Below are 26876 nucleotides of genomic sequence, written 5' to 3'. Positions count from 1 at the left end.
GAAGGTATATGATGATATTAGATGAAAAAGGGTTATTTTGACTGAATATAAATTGCTCCTCCCACCAGAACATAAAGACCCCAGCTAATGAGGGGGAGAAGCGAGCGCCCATAGAGCAGCTCCGCAGCTGAACATACTTTCTGTCTAGGAAGGTGAAAAAATTATTTTTCAATAAGAAAAAAGTGACTTCTAATAAAAAATTCTGCAGATCATCAGAATAATTCGAGTATTTTCTAAGTTGGTCTTTTAGGGCCAGAATCGCAAGGGAATGAGGGATGGACGTATACAAAGTCTGTACGTCGCACGTGAGCCAGCTGTAATGACTTTGCCACTGGATCTGAGAAACAATGTTCAGGACATGTTTACTGTCTAGAACATAACCTGGAGAGATTTTGGGGAGAAACTGCAAATGATTATCTAGGCACTCTGACAGGTGTTCTGTGACAGAATCAATGCCTGACACAATTGGCCTAAACGTTGGTGGAAACAGATTTTTGTGAGACTTGGGGAGAGCATGCAACAATGGAGTGAGAGAGAATGGTGGAATAAGGAACTCCCCCTGTTTTTTATCTATAACACCTAAATGCAATCCCTCTTCCACCAATCTCTCTAATGATTTTTTTATATCTGCAGAAGGATCAGAATCGATCCTCATGTAGGTGTCACTATCATTTAGCATGTTTAAAACCTCTCTTTCATAGAGGCCCACGTCCAAAACAACCACTGCTCCCCCCTTATCAGCATTCTTTATGATGATATTCGGATTATTGCGCAAGGAGAGAACAGCAAGTTTCTCTTTTTTAGATAAATTCTGGACAGTGGGTTTCTGTTGATGAGAGAGGTTAGTAAGTTCCTTTTCAACTATGTTTTGGAAATTTCCCATTTGCTCACACCTTGATGGAATAGGGTAAAAACGTGGATTAGGAACAACCATGTCAGGAATTACAAAATCAATATTAGTACAATTGCCACTATCAGCTGAAAGCTCACGTAAATTCTGTAATGTCATTTGTTCTTTGAAGGAAACAGGAGAAAATAAACTTTTAGGTTGCATGTTAGATTTTTTTAGATACATTTTCATCATGAAAAAAGTGTTTTTTTATCGTTAATTTACGAATAAATTTATTAACGTCCAATATTGTTCCAAAAAGATCAAATTTTTTAGTTGGAACAAAATTGAGACCTTTTTTTAAAACACTGATCTCATCATCATCCAAGACGCAAGCCGACATTTATAACAGAAAAATTCTCATTAACATCTACTTCTTTTTCCCTCTGGTATAGTGTCCGTGTTGATATATGCTGTTTTCTCTATCGTTTCATTGGGGGACACAGGACCATGGGTTATGCTGCTGTCACTAGGAGGCTGACACTAAGTAAACAGAAAAAGTTAGCTCCTCCCCAGCAGTATAACCCCTGAGCCGGAGGCGGGCTCAATCAGTTTTTTGCTTAGTGTCGTAGGAGGCTGATGTGGGCCGACTGGGCCCCCTTCAGCCACTTGATTTTTTGCGTATATTTTTTTCATTTTTTCTCTCGGCGACGCTCGTCGCTCTCATCTGTTGGAATTCTCTTTTTCTGCAGGTATCGTTTTCTCTACTCAGCTCTCGCAGCCCGTGTGGGTACCACTCCCCTGGGTCGCAGAAGCTTGACTTGTCGGGCCCTCTCCCCCGTCCAATTCCACGGTACCACTCCCGGGTTGGCATGTGGGGCTATTCCTTCCGGGGCACCCCCTATTCACCCTGCGGTATCACCCCAAAGGGTGCAAGGGGCATACAGCAGGGACTGGACCTCGCAGCGCGTCTGGATGATGATCGGGCCCGCAGCGCTGCTACACTACAGAGGGGCTCCCTACCTTCACCGGCGTCCACCTGCCTGCCTGCCTGCCTGCCTGCCTACCTCATTCTTCTTCTGCGGCCCGCAGCCAGCCCTCCGGTGTGCGGAGCACGCAGACACAGGTGCAGAGCTCCACGCCTGCACACTGCCAGATGCGGCGCCGCCGACCAGGTAGGACACTCCCCCTACCTTCTCCCGGGCGGCTACAAGATATAGGCCCCGGTCCGGGCCTACTCACCGAGCACCCCGGCCTCGCCCCCATCCGGCGCTGGAGTCCACACAGGCAGGGCTCGGCCGGTGCCCGGACATTGCTGCGCGCTGCCGCTCCCGCAGGTAGGACCGTCGGCCGGCTGTTGCAAATTTAGGCCCCAGTCCGGGCCTACTCACCGGGCGCCCCAGCCACGTCCCCATCCGGCGCTGGAGTCCTCTCCACAACCGCAGTGCTCGGCCGGTACCAGCTGCCGTGCCGCCGCTCCCGCGGGTAGAACCGCGGTCTCCAGATTCACATGCGCCGGCTGCCTCAAAATTTAGGCCCCGGCTTCGGCCCTGTCTCCGGCGTCTCAGGCCCGCCCCCCGCCGCATCGCTATTGGCCGCCGGCCGCTCCGTCTCCGCCCTCCTCTCAGCCCCAGGCATCACAGTGGGGGCGGTGGATGCTTTTTCTCGCTCTCCTGGGCCCGCCTCCAGCCTCCTCAGCGTTCATTCAAAAAAAAAAAAAAAAAAAAAGAGGGGATTATGTCAAACTCCTGGTATGCGGTTTGCTGACGCTGCAGCAGCCCGTATATCAGGGGAAAATAGACCCAAGTCTTCCATGTTTATTAAATACAGTGGGGTTTTTTACTCAGGGCTTGCGTTTTGTACATTATATTTTTTAACCCCTTCAGGTACCTTTTTCGGGCTTTGCATCAGACACATCCCAATAGGGTTAGTCTATAGAGCTCTCAGAGCTGAGTTTTTTAGTCATTTGAGACCGGTACCTCAAGTTTGCGTTTTCCTTAATGGTAATTTTCCGCACATAATGGCAGATTGGGGTTGACAGCTACCGCAGTCACTGGCACCGCACGCCCCTGTATCTCGCCCCTGTCGGCTGGTTAATGCCCTGTCTCAGGCCAGATATTCCCTCGTTGACGTCCCTCGGGTTCGTGCACATGCGCTGCGTCCCCCGCCGACGCTTGGTCATACCATCCACAGAACGGTGCCATTCCCTCGGGGAGACGAGTTCCGTACCAGGGACCTTTTTCCTAGGCTAGAAGCGGACCCGCCAGGTCTCGTCTTTCGTGGCCCCCCAGTTTTTCCACCTTATTCCCCAGGTCCAGACTGCCCTTCCTCCGGTAGTCTTCCGACCTCCCGGGTGATGGCCCAGGCTTTCCACCTCCGCTGGACTCCGAGCACGACCTGGATGTTTTGGCGCAGGACGAATAGCATGCTGGAAACGGTGAGTCAAGCCGTAAGGCTACGGACAGCCCCTCTTCTCTCCGTGCACCCAGGTCTCCTTTAGGGCGTTTGGAGCAGACCCTTGATGTGCTCGGGGGACATCCAGAGTTCGCCGAGTTACCGCGTTTTCACAGACAACCACCAGACACGACGTTTACCAGCGGTAAGCCATGTCATTGTCATTATTCCCTTCTCCAAGGGGTTTTTCGGAGAGTATGGCCATGCTACACTGGAGTCGTTGACCACAGACATCTACCAGACACGGCGTTTACCAGCGGTAAGTCGTGTATTTTGGTCATTATCATTCCCCCGTAGGGCTCTGGAGAGAGGGGGCAGTCACCTTGCAGAGACGAAGAGGGCAGGCCCCTGCGGTTTCATTGGAATACAGTTCGCCGTGTGACTACGTTATCACGGATAATCCCAGGCCTCGATTTTTACCAGTGGTAAGTCCTTTTATTGTCATTACCCCTTCTAGAAAGGGGGCTCCAAATGGAAGGGGCACCCCACCCTGTAGTCGACCCGCCTGTGTTCCTCCGGGTTTCTCGTCCCGAACGTGGCGTCCCTCAGAGAATCAGCGAACTCCATACGCAGCGGACCAAGTTCCACCTATGCCGTCCCAGGACTGGTTATCATCTTCAGTGAGTACCCTCTCTTCACATACCTGGGGCCTGCCTGCCGCTCGGCCTGAGCCTCTACCATCAGTATGTCCACCCGTCGAGACCTCTGACTCGGGATCAGGAACGCAGATTCGGCATCTAGGAGGTCACTGACTTCCCTGCTGACTTTAGGAAACGCCCCTCTGAAGATAGGCGAGTTCAGTGGCCCCCCTTGGCTACGGCAGGGTAGAGTACTTCTCTCCCCTAGACTACGTAAGGGAAGGGTCCATCCCTTTCCCTGCATCGACCCAGAGGCATCAGGATCGTCCCCTCACACTAGGTCCCAGCCCGTTCACGCCGCTCTCGTCAGGAAGCCTCTATCCCTCCAACAGCCCCTCCGCCTTGCGTGGCAGTGGACCGTTCCAGTTTTTTTTTTTTTTATAAGAGCGCTGACAGGGATCTCTGTCCCTGCGCACCCTACTCTACAGGGCTGCTAGGTTCTCTACGCCCAAGTACGGCCGGGAGGTCCAGGGTTCTCCCTTCAAGGTTCCTTGCTTGAGGTTTAGACCGTCATATTCACTTTCCGCTACTAGAGTAGCTGAGATACCGGAACGAGTCCTCCCAGACCCCGGCTCGGTCCATCATCCCTTAGGCACGGTTTTTTCGAGCCCGTTCAGGGGGAGCTACTCCGCACGCAGGAATAGTTTCCTTCCTGGCACAGAGTTCCGCGTACCCTTGCCACCCGCTCCCGTTTTGGCTATGCGAGCCCTCGGCAGTCTGTGCAGGTGATAGCGGTGGTGCACGTACCAGATTTCATCCCTTTCTCTCCAGTGGACCACACTGAAGATCGGAGACAAAGAGGGTTCCGTCTTCACGGTTGATCTGCCAATCTTCTCAGAGCGGACCAGTCTTCGAAATCGTCCCTTGAGAAGCTTCCCTTCCCTCCGCTGGAGGATATTCTCAACCGTCACCAGTCTCCCGTGCTAGGGTATGCTACCCCCACTTTTTCCTCGGCACGGTCCCGAGGGACAGCCCTAGAGCGTTGTTTCCCCTTCAACATTCCGGAAGCCAGAGCCATCCGGTTAGCACGGCTACAATTCTTCTCTGGGTCGGGCCTTGCCCAGTCAGGTTCCAGTAGGACCATGCCACAGCGGTGACGTGCATCATCCACCAGGTAGACCCAGAGAGTGTCATGGCAAAGGAAGAGGCCAAGAAGATTTTGCCCTGGGACGGGTCCTCTAACTCGCTATCTCGGCAGTCCATCCCTGGCATGGACGTTTTGGGCGGCCGATTTTTTCGGTAGGAAAGACCTCCCTTAGGAAAAGTGCTCCTCAACAGGGAAGTCACCAGTCAGTTCACGGGCGAGGGAAGACCTCCAGTCGTGGACTTATTGTTCTCCCGTTCCAACTTTCAAGTCAATAGTGCTTCGAGTGTACCACCTGCTCTGGACTAGGTGACGACACCCTCGACAGGTCGTGTAGCCTGTTCAGGTTTTCCTGCATCTTCCCGCAGCTTCCCATGGTCTCGAGGATTCTCAGGATGGACCAAGGCAACGATGCCTCTGGAGTGACCCAGGCGAGCATAGTTCGCATAGCCTACTCAACTCCTCACGGAGGCCCCGGGGCTCCTTCCCGACCGCCAAGTTATCTGTGTCGGGGCCCCTCTCCTCTACCAGGACTCAAAGGTCCCAAGTTCGACGGCCTCACCAGTGGATCCCGGGTACTGCCTCGGTCAGGCCTGTTGACAAGAGGATTACAGACAACGTTGAAGGCCGGGAATCAAGTTTCCTCCAGGATTTATTCCACTAGGGAAGAGCTCCCCCGGTGGGTGAGGACCACATCTTCCCTCCTTTTTGCTGGCATTCTTCCAGTCAGATCCGAATGCGGCCCTCTCGCGCGTCCCTGTATCGGCCAGGTGTCGGCCCGTTTCGCTTCGTTTTTTGTTTTTTTTTTTCGGAGTCTTTTCACTTCCGTCACCCAATCAGAGCCTTCGCTCTGAGAAGCGTCCATCTGGCTCGGCTGTTTCATCGTTTCACCAAAAACGTGGATTTTTTTTTCCAGTGAGGGGTTCGTTCAAGGTATCCCCTTTTTTCCCGGCTCCACCTGTTTTTTGTTAGGTGGGCGCCTCGTGGCCATCTCGTTGTTACAGACAGCATCAGGGCGGACAGCCCTCTTGTCGTTCTTCCCCCCTTTTGTTTTCCAGCACCTCCAGCAGGACAGGGGGAGGCTCCGGCCAGAACTCTTCGTTTCTGTCCAAGGCAGCTCGCTGTTTCCTTCCAGAAGAGGTGTTTAGTATTCGGTTTTCGGTTCTAGTCTCCTCTCTCAGCCGGAAAGGGGCCTAGTTCGTTCCAGAACTGGTACAAGCCCTCAGTCTTACATGTCTGCAGGACACCCTTTTCGGTTACACCGACAACCAGTCCACCCTCCCACCCGGTCCCAAGAGGCGCATGCCGGCGCCAGGGGCCAGATTTTTCACATGGATCCATTACTCCATATGTGAGGACTATCGCATGAAGGGCGGACTTCCGCCGCGGTCTACCGAGCAAGGGGTACCCCTTGGGCGATTGGACTACAGATGTCGACCGTCCAGGTTCCCTGGGCCGCCACCCGATCTAGTTGGCATACCTTTACTAGTTTCTACCAGGCTCACACCCAAGCTTCGGCAACGGCCAGCCTTGGAGTAAGGTTTGCGGGTGGCAGTGACACACCTGTAACAACGTAGGTGCTTGTAAGTCTGGCGCAAGCCCGACGGGGAAGCGGTTGCCTTCCTATCTCCGGTGATGGTTTTTCTTCCCACCCAGGGACTGCTTTTGGACGTCCCATGGTCCTGTGTCCCCCAATGAAACGATAGAGAAAGAAGGATTTTTGTGTACTCACCGTAAAATCTCTTTCTCTGAGTCTTCATTGGGGGACACAGCACCCACCCTGCTTGTGTTATTTGTTATATATATTACCTGTCGGTTACCTCAGTGGCTATTTCCCCAGGCCACTGGTCACACGACTACTATTCATAGTTTTTATCTGTATTATCCAGAATGGTTTGATTCTCCTCCTACTGCTTGTGCACTAAACTGATTGAGCCCGCCTCCGGCTCAGGGGTTATACTGCTGGGGAGGAGCTAACTTTTTCTGTTTACTTAGTGTCAGCCTCCTAGTGACAGCAGCATAACCCATGGTCCTGTGTCCCCCAATGAAGACTCAGAGAAAGAGATTTTACGGTGAGTACACAAAAATCCTTCTTTCTGTGCTTACGACCACCCCTCCTTGTTTTTTTTTCGTTTTTTTTGAAAGGGAGTGGATTGGTTTTTTGAAGCACTCACAGAAGTAGAGGGAGCATTCACATTAACATCAGACGTACCTGTATTATAGTCAGTAGAGTCCAAATCAGTTGTTTCAACGTCTGTAGATGAAAAGGACACTCGGCTGGAAGGATGGTGTTTTTTATTTTTGAGAATAGATCTAGTTACATTCTGTGAAAATCTCCTGAAATTATGCCAATTATAAATTTTATTCTCTTCATAATCTCTAGAGTCTCTGATAATTTTTTTCTCTTTAAATGCAGTAATAGTGTCCTCCAAATTGCTGATTTTAATATTAATTTGTTCTCTCATATTTTTGTAAGAGTCCAGATTGGCATATTGTACAAGAGAAGACTCAATTGTACCGACTTTATTTTCCAAATCCAGTATTTTATTTTGTTCTTGTTCAATAATAAGTTGTATGAGTCTTTTTGAACAATCAGACAAAGTCGCGTTCCATTTAGTCACAAAATCCTGATTGAATTCGACCGCGGGTCTCTTGTTTAAGCGAAGGCCCCTGGGGATCATATCCCTGTCTAGATATGCCTGCAGCATTTTGCTGTCCCACCAGGTGCGTATTCTTGCTGACATAGTTTTCTCTAATTCCCACAACAATTTATTCAGTTCCACATGTATATCCATGGGAATATCCTGATTATTCAAAGAAAAAATCCTTGCTGCTCTTTCCATTCGTTTTTGGTCAGTGGCATGAAAAATATTCAAATTCCGATCATCATTTATATCGGTCCATGTGGTTTATTTGATTTCTTGCACGATGTGTCAACTGCAGTATATTGGCAGCACTTCATGCTCCCTAAGAAAAAGAATATCCGAACACATCTATGATGTGAATAATGTTACATCTAGGAAGTTGTCTAGTGCCTCTCAGCACTTTCGTGATATACATGCCGGTAGTTTTGATGGCATGAAAGTTTGTGCTATTGAGAAAGTAAAACTTCCTAAGAGAGGACGAAATTTAAAGGATATTCTTTTTCAGAGGGAAATTAAGTGGATTTTTCTAATGGGTACCAGAACTCCCACAGGTTTGAATAAAAGAAATGAAATACTGTTTGCTTACTAATGCTGTTTTTTTTTGTTTGTTTTTTTTTTTGTCTGAGATTCACTCCTATGTTACCGTGTGTGAATACCTGCATAAAAAATGTTCCCCTCACAGGGTTAATGCTTTAGTGAAAAGCTCTTTCCATTTGATTAAACACATGTTTGGGTCTTTACCCCCTCCTTTTTAAACAAGTCCTGTGAACACATGCTTTAGAGATTGACTAAGAACCAAGTGTTTGAAACGCGTCCTCTCTGTCTTGGGTTTGTTTCACCCCAACATGGACTTTTTAATATGTAAGTAATAAAGAATCAACGTTTTAAAGAATTTCCTGTTTGGACTCAAGTTGCTGGAATATCTTCCTTCATCATTACCAAAGAATTGCCGACTTTTTCCTTGCACAGTCCACAGGTCTCGGTCTCCTATCAAGCAGGTGAGCTGGGTAAAACCTTCATTTCTTTTACTATTGGATGGAGTATGCTGAGCCTTGTAGTTCTGCAGCTGTCGGTTCTCCTGCATACACTAGTGGAGAATGAAGAACATATTGAAGAAGGAAATGACATCAGACCTTTGTTTTTTTTGTTCACTGATAAAAAACGCAAAAAGACGCAGTGAGCAAAAACGCAGCAAAAAACGCACCAAATCGCGGCAAATAGCGTTTTTGGCCGCGGTTTTTTGCCGCGGGTGCGTTTTTGTGCGTTTTTTGCCGCAAAAAACGCACAAAAACGCAGCGTCAAAAAAACGCAGTGTGTGAACCTAGCCTTAAGCTGTTAACATCCCATTGTTAGCTTCAGTCACATGTACCAACAAGCTGACTGCATCAGAAGCTAAGCCTCCTTCCCTGCACAGCCAGTACATATACATAAATGATCAGGCAGCCCCCTTTACACACAGCTCTGGTCCCATGTGCACAGGAGACGCAGGACATGGGCTAAGCCAAGCAGTGGGCATTATGTGAATCTGTGTAAGGCTCTCGGCCTGTGGAGGTGGCCTAAGCTATAAATTGTTTGTTCAAACGTAATAAGAATATCTGTGTATGTAAATAATTGAAATATAGATGTAGTAGCATAATTATCTGTATGTCTATATAGCAATTGCACAGACCTATAATATGATTCTAAGCTGTATAGTCTTGAAGGGGTTACCAAGGATAAGTGAACAGATGTACAAACAATGAAAGTCTTCATAATGATGAGCAAAGGCCTTATCAGTAGTTTCACACAGAGAATGTATAACGAACAGAGATGTATTTTACAGCATACTGGGAAAGATTGTAGAGTGGAATACTCCCTAAACTTCCTGTTCTAGTCCCAAGGTCAATGACGCAATCTGTATAATTGAATCTATCCAATACACGGGTTCAGTTGGAGACGCTGGCTCAAAGAGAGAACACGCTTTGTGTGATCATTGTCTGATTTATTAACATCAGCTCTGATATATATGCTAATACGGCACCGGCCTATGAATATCCTAAATGAAGATACCATTAGCTATCTTCAACTAAATTTCTCCCTTGACAGGCCTAGCTTTGCTGGTGTTTCTTCTTGTTCATTCATGTTTCAGCTGCAATCCTAAGTACAATCTGCCATTTCTCCATTTTTGCAGATTGCTGACGACGAAGCCAAAAAGCGCACAAAGCCCTTGCGTGTGAAGAAGTTGTATGTCCTGGCGGCTTTACTGGTGGAGCAATATCACACACACGTGAAGATCACCCAGAAAGGGAAACACAAGGGGAAACAGACGGAGGTACCATCAAATAAGTGATCGAATGGTCACCGACTAACGAAAAATAAAATGAAAGATGCATTCTCCTCTCCCAGCCGAAGGAAAAAACACAATCAATTTAGAAAAATTTATTGTCAAATAGTAATCATAAAAAAAATCAGTATACAGTGTCGCTGTGATCTATTGTGTGTTCTGTATGGCACATGGCATGGAAAAGAGGATCAGGAAGGAATGTATTAACACCTCAACTAATGTATTAACACCTCAACAATGTAAAACAACCTGCTACAGTCTAGATCAGTGGAGCAATGTCTGCCAATACAAGCAGTCTATCCACTGCTTAATAGAAATAATCTCACTGAACACTGACTTTGTGGTGAGATTGTTCTTCTACATAGCAGCTAATTAGCTGCAGTATAAAGAATGGTGGAGAAACAACCTTTAGCCTGGTAGTGTTTCAACATTCAAAACAATAAGAGCTGAAGTGTAACTTAGGGGTACTTTGCACACTACGACGTCGCAAGCCGATGGTAGCGATGCCGAGCGCGATAGTCCCCGCCCCCATCGCAGCAGTGTTATCTTGTGATCGCTGCCGTAGCGAACATTATCGCTACGGCAGCTTCACATGCACTCACCTGCCCTGCGACGTCGCTCTGGCCGGCGACCCGCCTCCTTCCTAAGGGGGCGGGTCATGCGGCGTCACAGCGACGTCACACGGCAGGCGGCCAATAGAAGTGGAGGGGCGGAGATGAGCGGGACGTAAACATCCCGCCCACCTCCGTCCTTCCGCATAGCTGGCGTGAGCTGCGGTGACGCAGGTAAGGTGATATTCCTCGCTCCTTCTCACACAGCGTTGTGTGCTGCTGCAGGGGAACGAGGAACAACATCGTACCGTCGCGGCCGCGCAATTATGAAAATGTCGGACACTACACCGATGATACGATAATGACGCTTTTGTGCTCGTTAATCGTATCATAAAGGATTTGCACACTACAATATCGACAGCGACGCCGGATGTGCGTCACTTTCGATTTGACCCCACCAACATCGCAGCTGCGATGTCCTAGTGTGCAAAGTACCCCTTAAAGCTATGTGCCCATGGGACAATGCACCAGCGGATTTTGCCGCAGAAAACCTGTGGATTTATCTGGATTTTCTAGATGAATCCGCAGGTTTTAGCAAGTACAGACACTCCCTATGTTATCCTATGGGACATGGGGAGTGCTGTGTCCATGCTGCGGTATGTTCGGCTGCGGAATATGCTGTGCATGTCCCGCAGCCACACGTAACTGCATGTCAATTATTCCTGCAGAAATATCTGCGGAATTCCCGGCTCTCCACTATGGAGATAGAGGCCGGGACTTCTGCAGGTGATCCGCATGAATGTCCGCAGGTATTTCGCTGCGGGAAACCTGCGGACGTACCTGTGAATATATCCGACGGTGCAATCTCCCGTGGGCACATAGCCTAACACTGAAGACAGTGATCCAAATCTGATTTTTCATCCTCTGCTTGAATTTCACTATAATTTTGGTCATGTCTTATTGAACAGCAGTTGAAATGATTGGATCAGTTGTGAATCTCGCCCTCCGCATGTCCAAGATTGGGGCGATGTAGTCCTTTCTGGTAAGGCTAAGTTCACACTTCAGTTGTTTTGCATCAGTCACAATCCGTAGCCTTGAGGAATTACGGAATCCTGCAAAATATTTTGCAGGAATCCAGTATTTCCCCATAGACTTCTATTAGTGACGGATTGCGACTGATGACCCTGCGTTGCATCCGCTGCGTCGCGGTCCGTCGTTTTTGACTGACCGCCGAGCGGGGAGCAACGCAGAATGTAACGTTTTTCGGGCCGTCAAAATTAACGCACCGCACAGGAATCCGTCACCATCCGTCAAGCTTGTAATATATGTCTATGGTGATGGATTCCGTCGTAATCCGTCTTACAACGGAATCCAGCGCAGGATTCCGTCATGCTCTACTGAGCATGCCCAGCATGTTTGGCACACCCCCTGGGCTGTCCCAAACACAAACGGATCATGACTGATCCGTCAAAAAACGGACGCACAGCGGATGCAACGGACGCAACGGATCAGTTTTTTCACAGGATTCCTGTGAAAGGAATCCTGTGAAAAACACATCTGTTGCATCAGTTGCCAACTAAAAAACGACTGATCCGTTGCTGACGGATCTAAAACAACTGAAGTGTGAACTTAGCCTAAGGCTAGTTTCACACTTGTGTTGAACGGTATCCGTTGCATTGCGTTGTGTAACGGATGCAACGGATGTGTTGCATATAGTGGCACAACAGATGCAACGGATGCTGCAAAACAACGCAATTCGTTTTGATTTTTTTTTTTTTTTACACTTTTACCAGCAGCAGACTATTGTGAACGATCAGCTGATCGCTCCCTGCAGCCGGCCGCCGGGTGATCAGCTGATCGCTCCCTGCAGCCGGCCGCCGGGTGATCAGCTGATCGCTCCCTGCAGCCGGCCGCCGGGTGATCAGCTGATCGCTCTCTGAAGCCGGCCGCCGGGTGATCAGCTGATCGCTCCCTGCAGCCGGCCGCCGGGTGATCAGCTGATCGCTCCCAGTAGCCGGCCGCCGGGTGATCAGCTGATCGCTCCCTGCAGCCGGCCGCCGGGTGATCAGCTGATCGCTCCCAGTAGCCGGCCGCCGGGTGATCAGCTGATCGCTCCCTGCAGCCGACCGCCGGGTGATCAGCTGAGCGCTGTCACTTGCCGGCGCCCGGGCATGCCGGCGGGCGGGCGCTCAGCTGAGCGCTGTGACTTGCCGGCGGCCGGGCATGCTGGCGGCCGGTCGTTCAGCTGAGCGCTGTCGCTTGCCGACGGCCGGGCGCTCAGCTGAACGTTCGGCCACCGCGAGCCAAAATAAAGTTTGATTAAAAAAAAAAAAAAAAAAAGAGCATGCGCAGTGGAATCCAGAAGATTCCGCTACTCAAAATAACGTTACAAGCTGCGTTCCTCCCGCTGGGCGGAAGCAACGGAGCGTCGCCCAGCGGAAGCAACGCAGGTCCTTTTGGTACAATCCGTCACCCATACAAGTCTATGGGAAACAGCGGAATCCGTTAACGGATTCCGCTGTTTTCCAAAAGGGCGGATTGTAACGGAAGGAAATAAACGCAAGTGTGAAAGTACCCTTATATGTGTGTTTTTCTGTAGGCTACATCTGCTATAGCCGGTCTGCTGGAGGAGGATAGCTTATCTGATAATCGGATTATTGACAGCCCCTGGCAAGGAGCTGAGGCCTACCACTTCTTCCTGCTGGCTCAGAGGCAGCTGTACGAGGGCTATGTAGATGCTGCTATGAGAACAGGTATGGAAAGATCTAGTATTAATGTGCTCAATTCATTGCATCTACACTGTGTACAAATAAATATATATATAACACAGTGTTTTTATGATTATAAGACACACCCCAAATTTAGAGAAAAAAAGTAAAAAAAAAAAAAAGGGGTTTGTGGAGCAGAGTTACAGCAAGCAGGGGCCATGGTGGAAAAAGGTGATGCTGTCGGCGGTGAAGTGGGTGTCCCAGATGCTCGCTGCAGACACTGTCGGCAGTGTGGGCTTCCAAGAAATGGCGCCCGGAGTCGGCGCGTGCACAGATTGAGTTGTTGGTTCAGGGGCAAGCCGAGATCTCATCTGCGCACGCGCCTCCTCCATTTTCCTTAAGTTCCCTGCTGGGAGATCAATGGGCTGGAGACTGTGTGTGCGCAAATGAGATCTTGAGCCAAGAGCTCCATCTGTGCACGCGCCGAGTTTGAACGCCATTATTTGAAAACCACAGTAGCTCAACCGCAGACAGCGCCCGCAGCCCTAGCACAGCCACCACAGCATGACGCTCAAAGCCCCAGCACAGTCACCGCAGCATGACGCTCAAAGCCCCAGCACAACCACCGCAGCACAGCGCCCAAAGCCCCAGAATAGCCACCGCAGCACGGCGCTTAAATTCCTAGCAGAGCTACCACAGCACGTCGCTCAAAGCCCCAGCACAGCGCCCGCAGCCCCAGCACAGCCACCGCAGTATGGCGCCCAAAGCCCCAGCACAGCCATAGCATCACGACACCCAAAGCCCCAGCACAGCCACCGCAGCACAGCGCCCAAAGCCCCAGCACAGCGCCCGCAGCCCCAGCACAGCCACCGCAGTACGGCGCCCAAAGCCCCAGCACAGCTATTGCATCACGGCACCCAAAGCCCCAGCACAGCCACCGCAGCACAGCGCCAAAGCCCCAGCACAGCCACCGCAGCACGGCGCCCAAAGCCCCAGCACAGCCACCGCAGCACAGCGCCCAAAGCCCCAGCACAGCCACCGCAGCACGTCGCTCAAAGCCCCAGCACAGCCACCGCAGCACAGCGCTCAAAGCCCCAGCACAGCCACCGCAGTACTGCGCCCAAAGCCCCAGAACACCACCCGCAGCATTGCCCCTGCCTCCTGATACCCCTCTCCACCACCTCCCGGTAAGCTGCACCCTTCATTTTCCTCTCAAATTTTTGTGAGGATAAGTGCGTCTTATAATCCGAAAAATACGGTATACAGTATATCGGAAGTCGTTATAGCTGCTAAAGGGGAATCAGCTCCATAGGGAATCCACTGCCTATGGAAGTGGGATGTCCTAAAAAGTCCTGCAGGTTTGTCCTCTCCGCGGCTGTAACTGCTCACACTCTTCTGGGAAAATTTAAGGCGTCTGTGGGAATTTTTTTGCCTTCATCCAGAAGAGCAGTTATGAGGTGACACTGATGTTGGGGAGAGGCCGGGATCACTGTCTCCATTCTAGTTCATCTCAAAGGTGTTGAATGGGGTTGAGTTCTGGAATCCGTGCTGCCGCCCATTTTCTTCTACATTAAACTCATCCAACCACGTCTGTATGGACCTTGAGCACTGGGCACAGTGATGGGGAACACAAAAGGGCCTACCCCAAACTGTTCCCACAAAGCTGGAAGCTACACTTGTCAACAATTTCTTAGAGGTTTTCCTATAAACAAAGTTAATTTTAAAGTACATTTAATTCAATAGATCTTGGAATAATAATAGTTTCCACAATTGGATGTGTTTAAAAAAATGTTCCAGTGCTGAGATAATCTTATATACAGCTCTAGCAAAAATTAAGGGACCACTGCAAAATTGTCAGTTTTTCTTTATAGGTATATTTCTGAGAAAACTGTAAATTGTTCTTTTATTCTATAAACTACTGACAACGTCTCTGAATTTCCAAGCAATTAATTTTTGTATTTTCTGAAAATGAGAAATGGTCAAAATAAAATAATGCACAGTGCTTTCAGACCTCCAATAATGCAAAGAAAACAAGTTCATAATCATTTAGAAACAACAAATACTAATAATGATTTACCTCAGGAAGATTCAGAAATCAATATTTTGTGGAATAACCATGATTTTTAACCCCAGCTTTCATGCATGCTGCTTTCCACCAGTCTTCACACTGCTTTTGGGTGACCTTATGCCACTCCTGGCGCCAAAATGTAAGCAGTTCTTCTTTGTTTGATGGCTTGTGACTGACTATCCATCTTCCTCTTGATTACATTCCAGAGGTTTTCAGTGGGGTTCAGGTTTGGAGATTGGGCTGGCCATGACAGGGTTTTGATGTGGTGGTCCTTCATCCACACATTGATTGACCTAGCTGTGTGGCATGGCGCATTGCCCTGCTGGAAAAAACAGTCCTCAGCGTTGGGGAACATTGCCTGAGCAGAAGGAAGCAACTGTTTTTCCAGGATAACCTTGTATGAGGCTTGAGTCATACATCCTTCGCAAAGTTTAATCTGCCCAATTCTAGCCTTGCTGAAGCATCCCCAGATCATCACTGATCCTCCACCAAATTTTAGTGTGGGTGCAAGACACTGTGGCTTGTACACCTCTCCAGGTCTCCGTCTAACCATTAGGCGACCAGGTATTGGGCAAAGCTGAAAATTAGACTCACCAGAGAAGATTACCTAAAGGATGCTTTACACGCAATGACATCGCTAACGAGATGTCGTTGAGGTCACGTATTCCGTGACGTACATCCGGCCTCGTTAGCGACGTCGTTGCGTGTGAAACGCACAAACGACCGTTAACGATCAAAATGACTTACCTAATCGTTGATCGTTGACGCGTCGTTCCTTTTTCGTTTAACGTTGCTGTTGCAGGACGCAGGTTGTTCGTCGTTCCTGCGGCAGCACACATCGCTATGTGTGACACCGCAGGAACGAGGAACATCACCTTACCTGCGGTCGCCCGCAATGACGAAGGAAGGAGGTGGGCGGGATGTTCATACCGCTCATCTCCGCTCCTCAGCTTCTATTGGGTGGCCGCTTGGTGACGCCGCTGTGACACGGCACAAACCGCCCCCTTAGAAAGGAGGCGGTTCGCCGGCCACAGCGATGTTGCTAGGCAGGTATGTGTGACGGATGTAAGCGATGTTGTGCGCCATGGGCAGCGATTTGCCCGTGACGCACAACTGACGGGGGCGGGTACGCTAGCTAGTGATATCGATAGCGATATCGCTGCGTGTAAAGTGCCCTTTACTCTAGTCCTCTATGGTCCAATCCTTATGGTCTTTGGCAAACTTCAGCCTGGTTCTCCTTTGCTTCTCATTGATGAAAGGCTTTTTTCCAGCTTTACATGACTTGAGCCCTGCCTCTAGGAGCCTGTTACCAACTGTTCTTGCTGTGCACTTCACCCCAGCTGCCATTTGCCATTCCTTTTGTAAGTCACTTGATGTCAACCTGCGGTTGCTGAGTGACATTCGCATAAGATGACAGTCATCCCGGTCAGTGGAGAGTCACTTTCCCCCTCTGCCGGTCTGTAGCTTTGTTGTCCCCAATGTCTGCTGCTTAACCTTGTTGTAATGGACTGCCGTCTTAGAAATTTTAAGGATAGAGGCAACATGATGCTCACTGTATCCCTCGGCTAGTAAAGCCAGAATTGAGCACTTTCTTTCCTCACGGAAGACTTTTCTTTTCAACTCCCTTCGCATGGTTAAAAGTTATTTTTTCATTCCTATTACTTTTGGGATATTACTAGCGCTTGTTTTGCCATCCAGCTTGTCCTATTGCAGGAGGATTGTGGAGACCACAGCAGTGTTTTTTATACTTACCCTCGTTAAATAAGATTTGGTACACGTGGTCACCTAATCAGAAGCACATTAAGTAGAATGAGGTGGACTCTGGTGGGAATTCAACTGACACTGGAGTGGAGCGGCTGACAGACATATAGGGAAGATGAGTCTTATAAAACTGTGCAGTGCTCTCTTTTTTTGCCAGAGCTGTACATAAATTGCAATGTATTAAGAAAAGTATTGAGCACGTATTTTAAGTTTTTCTTTCAGTCCTCAATGGATATAGAAGAAATAAATAAACCCTTTTATATATTGCTCTTTAGATTCCCATCCAACAGCTCCACATCTGGCGATTTCTTCCTTCATGTAAATTAATATACTTTATTGATCCCAATTGAAATTGTAATATTGTATCGTACCGTATCGTATATCCGTTACTAAACCCCATTATATATGCAGACAGGTTTAGTAATTTTTCAGAATGGGTGCAGTCTCTGCACAATTCGTGGGCCAGGGGGTGTCCTCTCTGTATTGGCTGCCAGGGAGAACTGACATAGGAAAGGCCTTCATGATGGCCGCAGAACTTGGAAGCCTAAAGATCTCATGATAGGAAGACTATACCTTACTTTACATACCAGAGATCAGTCGAGTCTGGTTAAAACATTTAAGCAGGTTTGTTTTTTTTACATTGAAAGGCCAACAGTGGGTGATAAATAGGGGTCCTAAGGCCGAAGCCTCAAGGGGGACTAATGCGATCCTCGCATGACAATCGGCTCACGCTGGCAGCACAGCGGGAGCCGAGTGTCATGCGAGTGTCACTGCGACTGAGGTCCGATCATGCGATCGGTCCACAGCTGCGAGGGGCGGGTTGGCGCTGAGGAGGGGTGGGCCAGCGTTGAGGAGGGTCGGGCCGGCGTTGAGAAGGGGCGGGCCAGCGCTGCGGAGGGGAGGGATTTATCTCCCTCTCTCCTCCGTAGCTGGCTATTGCCATTCTCGCCCTGCACTCGCGGTACACCGGTGTACTGCAAGTGCAGTGCGATTTTTCTCTTTCCCCATAGACTTGAATGGGTGCGAGAGAAACAGGATCGCATTGCACCCACAGCATGCTGCAATTGTTTTCTCAGTTTGATTAGGGCTGAGAAAATAATCGCTCATGGGTGCTCACACATAGGCTAATATTCATCCGAGTGGAATGCGATGTTTTATCGCACTCCACTGGCTCCGATTTTCATGCCGTGTATCTTAGGTCTAACTCCGGGACCGCGGAGTACAGCCGCGCTCAGCACAAACGCCTCTTCACTACATTACCAGCCATAGTCCTGATCGCGCAATGATAAATCGATCCTAAGGATATTTATTAAGAGTAACCTAGAGGAAATCTTCCTTTCTGTATGTTTGCCATTTCCAGCTCTCCATCTGCGAGACTATGAGGACATCATTCCCGCTGTGGAGATCTACTCCCTGGTGGCACTCTGCGCCTGCGCTAACAGGGCGTTCGGCACCTCCTCTAAAGCCTTCTTTAAGCTGGAATCATTAAAGGCGTTAGGCCCCGAGCAGAGGCAGCAGTACGAAGACCTCGCTCTGGAAATCTTCACCAAGCACAGCCCGAAGGACAGCCGGAAGTCAGACGTGGACGTGTTCCCAGAAGGGTAGGTCTACGGTGTATTATGGAAACACACGGCCTCATCACCACAATCTCACCAGCAAATGTTAATGCAGGATTATTCTTTTTTCTTTTCTTTTTCCTCCCTACAGTGTGGAAGGTAAACTCCCAACATGCATTGCTTCAGGAAGACCCATCACGGAGTATCAGTTCTGGATGTGCAGCGTCTGTAAACATGGCGTGCAGGAGCGCGAGATCGCCGCGTATAGCTTCTGCCCGCTCTGCCACAGCTCCATATCATAATCCTCTCCACAGGCCGATCATTCCATGGTGTAAATAAACATTCACTGGTTATAATCCTACACACAGATTGTTATATCATAACCGAGCCTGACTGATCTTTTTATGGCTGCCATTGTGGCACCATGATTCTCCGGGTCAATACGATTCCACGGATACCAAACTTGTATAGATTTTTTTTAAAAATATTTTTGGGGTATAAACAAACAGGCGTTTTTTTCCAAAAATAAATTAATATGTGTGAATATGACTATTTTATTGTTCTGTTCATGGAGCTGTATAGGGGCTTGTTTTTTTTGCGTGACGCACTGTTATTTTTGTTATTAGCATTGGACTTTTATGTATGCGGCGATACCTAGTATGCTTTTTTAATTTCTTTATTTAAGGGTGATTTACATTTTTATTTATCCTTTAAATATTTTTTTTTAAACCTATTTTAAATAAAATTATTATTATTAATAATATTTTATATATATTAAAAATATATATTATATATTTATATATATATATTATATATATATATATATATATATATATATATTATATTATATTTTTATATATTTTATTTATTAAAATAAGACCTTTTAGTAAACTTGAAGATTGACAGCACCATGTAAATGGTTAAATCACAGTGATTGGAGCGATTGGAGGTATGTGCTGACCCTATAAATCCCCCGGCACCTGCCCGGTACGGAGCAGTGTCTCCGCCTCTGAGCCGACGTCGGATGTTTGTGATTAAAGGGGTTAAAGAGAATGGAGTGTGTCCAGTCCATCACGGACTGATAAGATGAGATATGTAACGTGAGGTTTTGCAGCAGCTCAGGTGTGTATGATCCGATGATAATTTGTCACGCCTGCCCTGGACCTCGGTAACCAGTGACTTCAGCGTGGCGCTGATTTTCTGGAATGATCCCCATCTACCACAGTGTAAATGGTTATTTCATCCATTTCTTTATACCAACGTCACATTAAAAACATATGTAGTTACCCACCACAAAGAAATATTTTCACAATTGTCAAATTTCACCGAAAATAAACTTTTTTTTTTGTGTTGTGTTGTTATGTTACGTGAGTGTTTGGCAGCCATGATGGTGTACAGACTGTTCCTGTGATAGAAGCAGCGAGCGCCCGGATCACATATGGGAACAGCAACACCACGACCTATGAGTGCCGGGGAGACGGCCCAGCAGATGTGCAGAGCAGAGGCTTTGTGGCATTTTCTTAAAGGGAGACCCCCTTAATGAAGAGCAGCTAGAGGTGATCATATTATTGAGCTGCTGCACTCACGGAGTGTCCTTCGTTACTGAAAACGTTTGGACACTGCTGGTCAAAATTACTGTTATTGTAACCAGTTAAGCAAGTTGAAGATGAACTGATCTCTAAAAGGCATAAAGTTAAAGGGAACCTGTCAGCAGAAATTTTGCACTAAACCTAAAAGATTGCCCTTCTGCAGCTCCTGGGCTGCATTCTGGAAAGGTTCCTGTTATTGTGCCCCTTTTAGACCAAAATAAATACTTTATAAAGTGGTACCTTTTTGTATGCAAATCTTGTTAATCGTACACGGGGGCGGGCTGTCTGGTGTCCGTTATTCTGCCTCCTGCTGCTTTACGCCGTCCCCCATCGCTCAATTTCATACTTCAGGACGCCGCCCAGTGCGCCAGAGGTCGCGCGCATGCGCCGTGCCACTCCTAGCAGGACTGTGCACAGTGTGACTGCTGGTGACGTGTTGCACAGGCGTGAGATTATGGGCGGCGCTGTCATTTTCATCAGCAAGTACCCGCCCATAATCTCATGCCCGCGCTTTCCCTTTTGCCTCCACCGTTCTGCACAAGAGCTGGTCAGATGACCCCCACGTCACCTCTTTCCCATCTTGGTAAGAGGTGACGTGGATTCATCTGGCCAGCGCTTGCGCAGAACGGTGGAGGCAGAGGGGAAAGCGCGGGCACAAGATTATGGGCAGGCACTTGCTGATGAAAATCACAGCGCCGCTCATAATCTCATGCCTGTGCAACACGTCACCAGCGGTCACACTGTGCACAGTGCAGTCCCGCTACAGTGGCACGGCGCATGTGCGAGAACTCAGGCGCACTGGGCGGCGTCCTGAAGTATGAAATTGAGCGATGGGGGATGGCGTAAAGCAGCAGGAGGCAGGATAACGGACACCAGACAGCCCGTCCCCGTGTACCATTACCAAGATTTGCATAGGAAAAGGTACCACTTTATAAAGTATTTATTTTGGTCTAAAAGGGGGCACAATAACTATAGGAACCTTTCCAGAATGCAGCCCAGGAGCTGCAGAAGGGCAATCTTTTATGTTTAGTGCAAAATTTCTGCTGACAGGTTCCCTTTAAAAATTACCCATTTACTTTGTATTTTAAAAAAGGAAATTGTGCTGATGCAAAAGTTTGGGCACCCTGCATAATTAGTACCTAATGGCACCCACTTTGGTAAGTATCACATCTTGTAAACACTTTTTGTAGCCAGCCAAGAGTCTTTCAGTTCTTGTTTGGGCGATTTTTATCCATTCTTCCTTGGAGACGTCTTCCAGTTCTGTGAGATTCCTGGCTTGTCTTCCAGTTTTGTGAGATTCCCGGCTCGTCTTCCAGTTCTGTGAGATCCCTGGCTCGTCTTCCAGTTCTGTGAGATCCGTGGCTCGTCTTCCAGTTCTGTGAGATTCCCGGATCGTCTTCCAGTTCTGTGAGATCCTTGGCTCGTCTTCCAGTTCTGTGAGATCCCTGGCTCGTCTTCCAGTTCTGTGAGATCCCTGGCTCGTCTTCCAGTTCTGTGAGATTCCTGGCTCATCTTGCACACACGGCGCTTTTGAAGTCTAGCCACAGATTTTTAGTGATTTTCAGATAAGCAGTAGCTGGTGTCGTGGGTGTAGCCTGGATGGATAGATGCAATGGCCGGTATTATAGATACAGCTCTGATGGATGCAGCAACAGTGGCTGGAATTGTGGGTGCAGAGGTGCACCAGCAGCCGATATCGTAGGTGTGACCAGTATGGACAGATACAGCAACAGTGGATATGTAATGCACTGGAACACAGATAAGTATCAGCAATACAGCACAGTAACAGCAGCACTAGGGACCTGTCAACTAGCAATGTATAGACCATGTTGCCCAGCACCTCCCTTAAGGGGAAGGTGCCTTAAGTACCTGATGCCTCTCAGTCATAGGCCAAGAGGTACTTCCTGGTTAGGGCATACTGGCCGCTTTAGACATGGTTCGTGTGTCCTAAGAGCACTGCCAGGAGGCCTGGGAACGGAGCAGTCTGGAAGATGGTTCCCCCGCTGGGAGAAGGGAGCAAGGACAGTGGCCGGTAAAAGTGGTACATAACATTATGCCTTATAGAGATCATTTCATCTTCAGCTTGCTTAACTGTTCATAATAACAGTAATTTTGATCAGGGGTGCCCGAACTTTGCATGCCACTGTATGTGTATAAACGTGTGTGTGTATATCTATCTATCATACATACATACATACATACACACACCCACCAGCCTTAAGTGTAGTATTCTGTTGACCACCCTTGTGCTTTTAAAACCTTAAGTCGACAGGACGTAATAGTTCGCCTTGGGGAGGGTGCGGGCTCAGGAGCTGAGCCTACTCCACACTCACCAGGTGCCAGCTGTGTCATACAGCCGGCCTGTAACAGCAGGGACTGTAACTATTCTGATCACCATGGTCTGAAATCGACCAGTGCATTTCCAGGGGTTGACACTAAAGTTTGCTCTCACTGTATGTGTCTGGATTAGTGAGTGTATGAAAGATTCAGCACTACTTCAAATGTACAAGGAAAATTCTTCTAAGTGCTTGAATACACACATGATAAATAATGCGGTGGGGCTTATCATAAAAGACCACGCTGAGGGTAACTGTTAATGAAAAAGGGCAAAAGTGGCACTCACCGATAAAACAAAACCTTTATAGAAGTCCTGTAAAACATGCGGTGGAGAGAGGGAAAGCAGGGGACTGAGTCTCTAGGAGTCACACTTGCTTTCCCTCTCCCCACCAAATGTTATAAAGGACTTCAATAAAGCTTTTGTTTTATCGGTGAGTGCCGCTTTTGCTGTTTTTCATTAACAGTCCCTGTATGTGTTACTGCAGACTTCTGAGTCCTAACAGTCGGGGGCGTCTGCTGTCAGGTTTTTCCGGTATTGCTAGTGTGAGAGTTCAAATGACCATATGTATGAGATTTGCATACCTGCAGCCTCATTCCAACTAGACATATCTGGATTCTCTCAATAGATTTGTATTGAGAGAGGTTGAGCACGTCTAGGCATGTGACTGCAAGTATGCAAATCTCATACATACGGTCATCTTAACACTCGCACTGGAATACCTGGGAATCCTGACATTGTGCACACCATACACTGTCAAGATTGAGAAGTACAGTCATGGCCAAAAGTTTTGAGAATGCTACAAATATTAATTTTTACAAAGTCTACTGCTTAAGTTTTTCTAATGGCAATTTGCATGTACTCCAGAATGTCATAAAGAGTGATCAGCTTAACAGCAATTACTTGCAAAGTCAATATTGGCTAAGAAAATGAACTTTAACCCCCAAAACACATTTCAACATCATTGCATTCCTGCCTTAAAAGGAGCAGCTAACATTGTTTTAGTGATTGTTCCATTAACACAGGTGTGGGTGTTGATGAGGACAGGGCTGGCGCTCAATCAGTCATGATTGAGAATGACACCACTGGACACTTTAAAAGGAGGCTGGTGCTTGGTATCATTGTTTCTCTTCAGTTAACCATGGTTATCTCTAAAGAAACACGTGCAGCCATCATTGCTCTGCACAAAAATGGCCTAACAGGGAAGAGTATCGCAGCTACAAAGATTGCACCTCAGTCAACAATCTATCGCATCATCAAGAACTTCAAGGAGAGAGCTTCCATTGTTGCCAAAAAGGCTCCTGGGCGCCCAAGAAGGACCAGCAAACACCAAGACTGTATCTTAAAACTGTTTCAGCTGCGGGATGGGACTACCAGCAGTGCCGAGCTAGCTCAGCAATGGCAGCAGGCTGGTGTGAGTGCTTCTGCACGCACTGTGAGGCGGAGACTGCTTGAGCAAGGCCTGGTTTCAAGGAGGGCAGCAAAGAAGCCACTTCTCTCCGGAAAAAACATCAGGGACCGACTGATATTCTGCAAAAGGTACAGGGAATGGACTGCTGAGGACTGGGGTAAAGTCATTTTCTCAGATGAATCCCATTTTCGATTGTTTGGGACATCTGGAAAACAGCTTATTAGGAGAAGAAGAGGTGAGCGCTACCACCAGTCTTGTCTCATGCCAACTGTTAAGCATCCTGAAACGATTCATGTGTGGGGTTGCTTCTCAGCCAAGGGAATCGGCTCACTCACAGTCTTGCCTAAAAACACAGCCATGAATAAAGAATGGTACCAGAATGTCCTCCAAGAGCAACTTCTCCCAACTGTCCAAGAGCAGTTTGGCGCCCAACAATGCCTTTTCCAGCATGATGGAGCACCTTGCCATAAAGCAAAGGTGATCACTAAATGGCTCATGGAACAAAACATAGAGATTTTGGGTCCATGGCCTGGAAACTCCCCAGATCTTAAACCCATTGAGAACTTGTGGGCAATCATCAAGAGACGGGTGGACAAACAAAAACCAACAAATTCTGGCAAAATGCAAGCATTGCTTATGCAAGAATGGACAGCTATCAGTCAGGATTTGCTCCAGAAGTTGATTGAGAGCATGCCAGGGAGAATTGCAGAGGTCCTGAAGAAGAAGGGTCAACACTGCAAATATTCACTTGCTGCATTAACTCATTCTAACTGTCAATATAACCTTGTGGTACTTATAATATGATTGCAATTATATTTCTGTATGTGATGTAAACATCAGACAAACACAATTAAAAACCAGAGGGCAACAGATCATGTGAAAATATCATTTTGGTGTCATTCTCAAAACTTTTGGCCATGACTGTATGCAGGAACTTAGATTTTTTTGTGTTAAGCCTGCACGATTCGTTTAAGCAGTGAGTTGCTTCTGGCTCACACCAGTCCCTCCTGTGATGTGATCGGGTCTGTCAGGGGGTTGGCGGCAGGTGCCTGCTGATGGCATCTGTTACCTCTATCGTGTTGCACCTAGGAAGCCGATCTGCAGGACGTGGTCACAGGAGATCGTTACCTGTACAATATACTCCAATACTGAGGTACAACAATGCTTAGAATAAGCGATCATGTTCCCTATATCACAGGTTATACACTGATGCCATCCGCGTCCTGTATGTGAATATCACCGACCTATACACTTGTATTGGCCGTGGTCATCAGTGATCCTGGAATAAATCCTACATGTGAACAGTCTCATAGAATAATGGGTGCATGTTGGATCCAGGAGAAACACAGATCGAGCACCTCCGTTCAATATGCCCGCCTTTATGGTCACGGCACTTCCTCCACTTTGAAGAAAAAAAAACAACCCCCCCCCCCACAAAAAAAACAAACTGTAAAGTCGGTGTCTCTGTGATGGTGCTCACCTGCACAATCTGGACGTCGGGTCATATTTACTATACACTGACCATTGGAAGAAGCAGAGACCCAAACGTTAATGGTGGAATTTTTAATCATATCTCACTATTGGCGGGCGCCGTCCTAACACTGGGCCACCTGGTGCAGGAGCGGCACCCGCTACTAACAAACCCCACAAAATACGCCGACATTAGTTTTCAAGTGTTCAATAGGATAGAGCGTTGCACACCAGTCACAATGTATAGGGGAATAATGAAAAGCAGAACTGCTATTGGAATACTAGACTGATAAATACAATGGACTATCTGAAAAAAGTGAAAAACATGAAAATGGAATGTGCATAACTGCTATGAATAATAAGAATATAAGAGATGTTTAGCCATTGTATTGATCAATGCAAAAGAGCCCTAAAACCACGCCAAGGTAATCTCTATTTTTGGGGTCTCTAAACTATGTGTAACCTCACCTGCAGTTAAAAAACTTGCTCTATATGGGAAGCAAACGACCAAGCTATATATGTAGCTATGGGTGGGCTAGGTTCTCAGACAGAAAGTGCATATTAATTAAAGACTGTACGTCTGGAACACCAATGGTGTGAACAAGGTGCAAGACTCAAAAGATACAGCTAAACAATAGGATAAAGAGTTGCACACCAGTCACAATGTATAGTGGAATAATGAATTACCTTGGCGTGGTTTTGGGGCTCTTTTGCATTGATCAATACAATGGTTAAACCTCTCTTATATTCCTATTATTTATAGCAGTTATGCAGATTCCATTTTCATGCTTTTCACTTTTTCAGATAGTTCATTGTATTTTTCAGTCTAGTATTCCCATAGCAGTTCTGCTTTTCATTATTTCCCCATACATTGTGACTGGTGTGCAACTCCTTGATACGTTTTTGAGTCTTGCACCCTGTTCACACCATTGGTGTCCCAGACATACATTCTTTAATTAGTTTTCAAGTGGCCCCATCGCTCTGTAGGAAACATTGCGTTACTATATCAGAGGTGGCAGAAATCAGCGCAGATTTGCTGGCATTGTTGGATGGAATCTGCTCAGAAATCGCTTCCATAAGCTCAAACTGTTACTATAAAAAAAATATGGGTTAATGTGGGAACCACAGCAATATGGATGAAAACCAAATATGTGAAAATCTTCCAATCTGCTACAAAATCCAACAGAAATCAGCAGAAATTCTGTATAACGGGCATATAATATGTAGCAGATCGTTGTGTCTTTGTACTACAAGCTGGGAGCACGCAGTGAGGAGGTCGGATGCTGCATCGATGAGATTTCTCTGCGATCATCGCTGCAATTATCATCTCATGGAGATGTGTTGTAATAACAGCAGCTGCCAGCAGGTGGCGCCAGAGTAAACGCAATACGTCAAATGCAGAAAATAATGAGCGCAGTAGGCCGCGCCTCCATGTGACGTCATGGCCAATCAGC

The 26876-nt window shown here is 47.6% G+C and overlaps 1 protein-coding gene across 1 annotated transcript in view; it reads left to right on the top strand.

Moving 5' to 3' along the window:
* Positions 1-19166, top strand: part of WDR35 (WD repeat domain 35) — a 262917-nt gene extending 243751 nt beyond the window's left edge. The window contains exons 26-29 of the mRNA XM_075341137.1: positions 9821-9961; positions 13124-13277; positions 18422-18662; positions 18769-19166. Of these exons, the coding sequence (XP_075197252.1) occupies positions 9821-9961; positions 13124-13277; positions 18422-18662; positions 18769-18919 (687 nt within the window). The 3' untranslated portion in view covers positions 18920-19166. The remainder of the gene's footprint in view (positions 1-9820; positions 9962-13123; positions 13278-18421; positions 18663-18768) is intronic.
* The last annotated feature ends 7710 nt before the right edge of the window (positions 19167-26876 follow it).

Source organism: Anomaloglossus baeobatrachus, chromosome 3, assembly GCF_048569485.1.
Source record: "Anomaloglossus baeobatrachus isolate aAnoBae1 chromosome 3, aAnoBae1.hap1, whole genome shotgun sequence".
Lineage (NCBI taxonomy): Eukaryota > Metazoa > Chordata > Amphibia > Anura > Aromobatidae > Anomaloglossus > Anomaloglossus baeobatrachus.
This window is presented reverse-complemented; position numbering and strand designations above follow the sequence as displayed.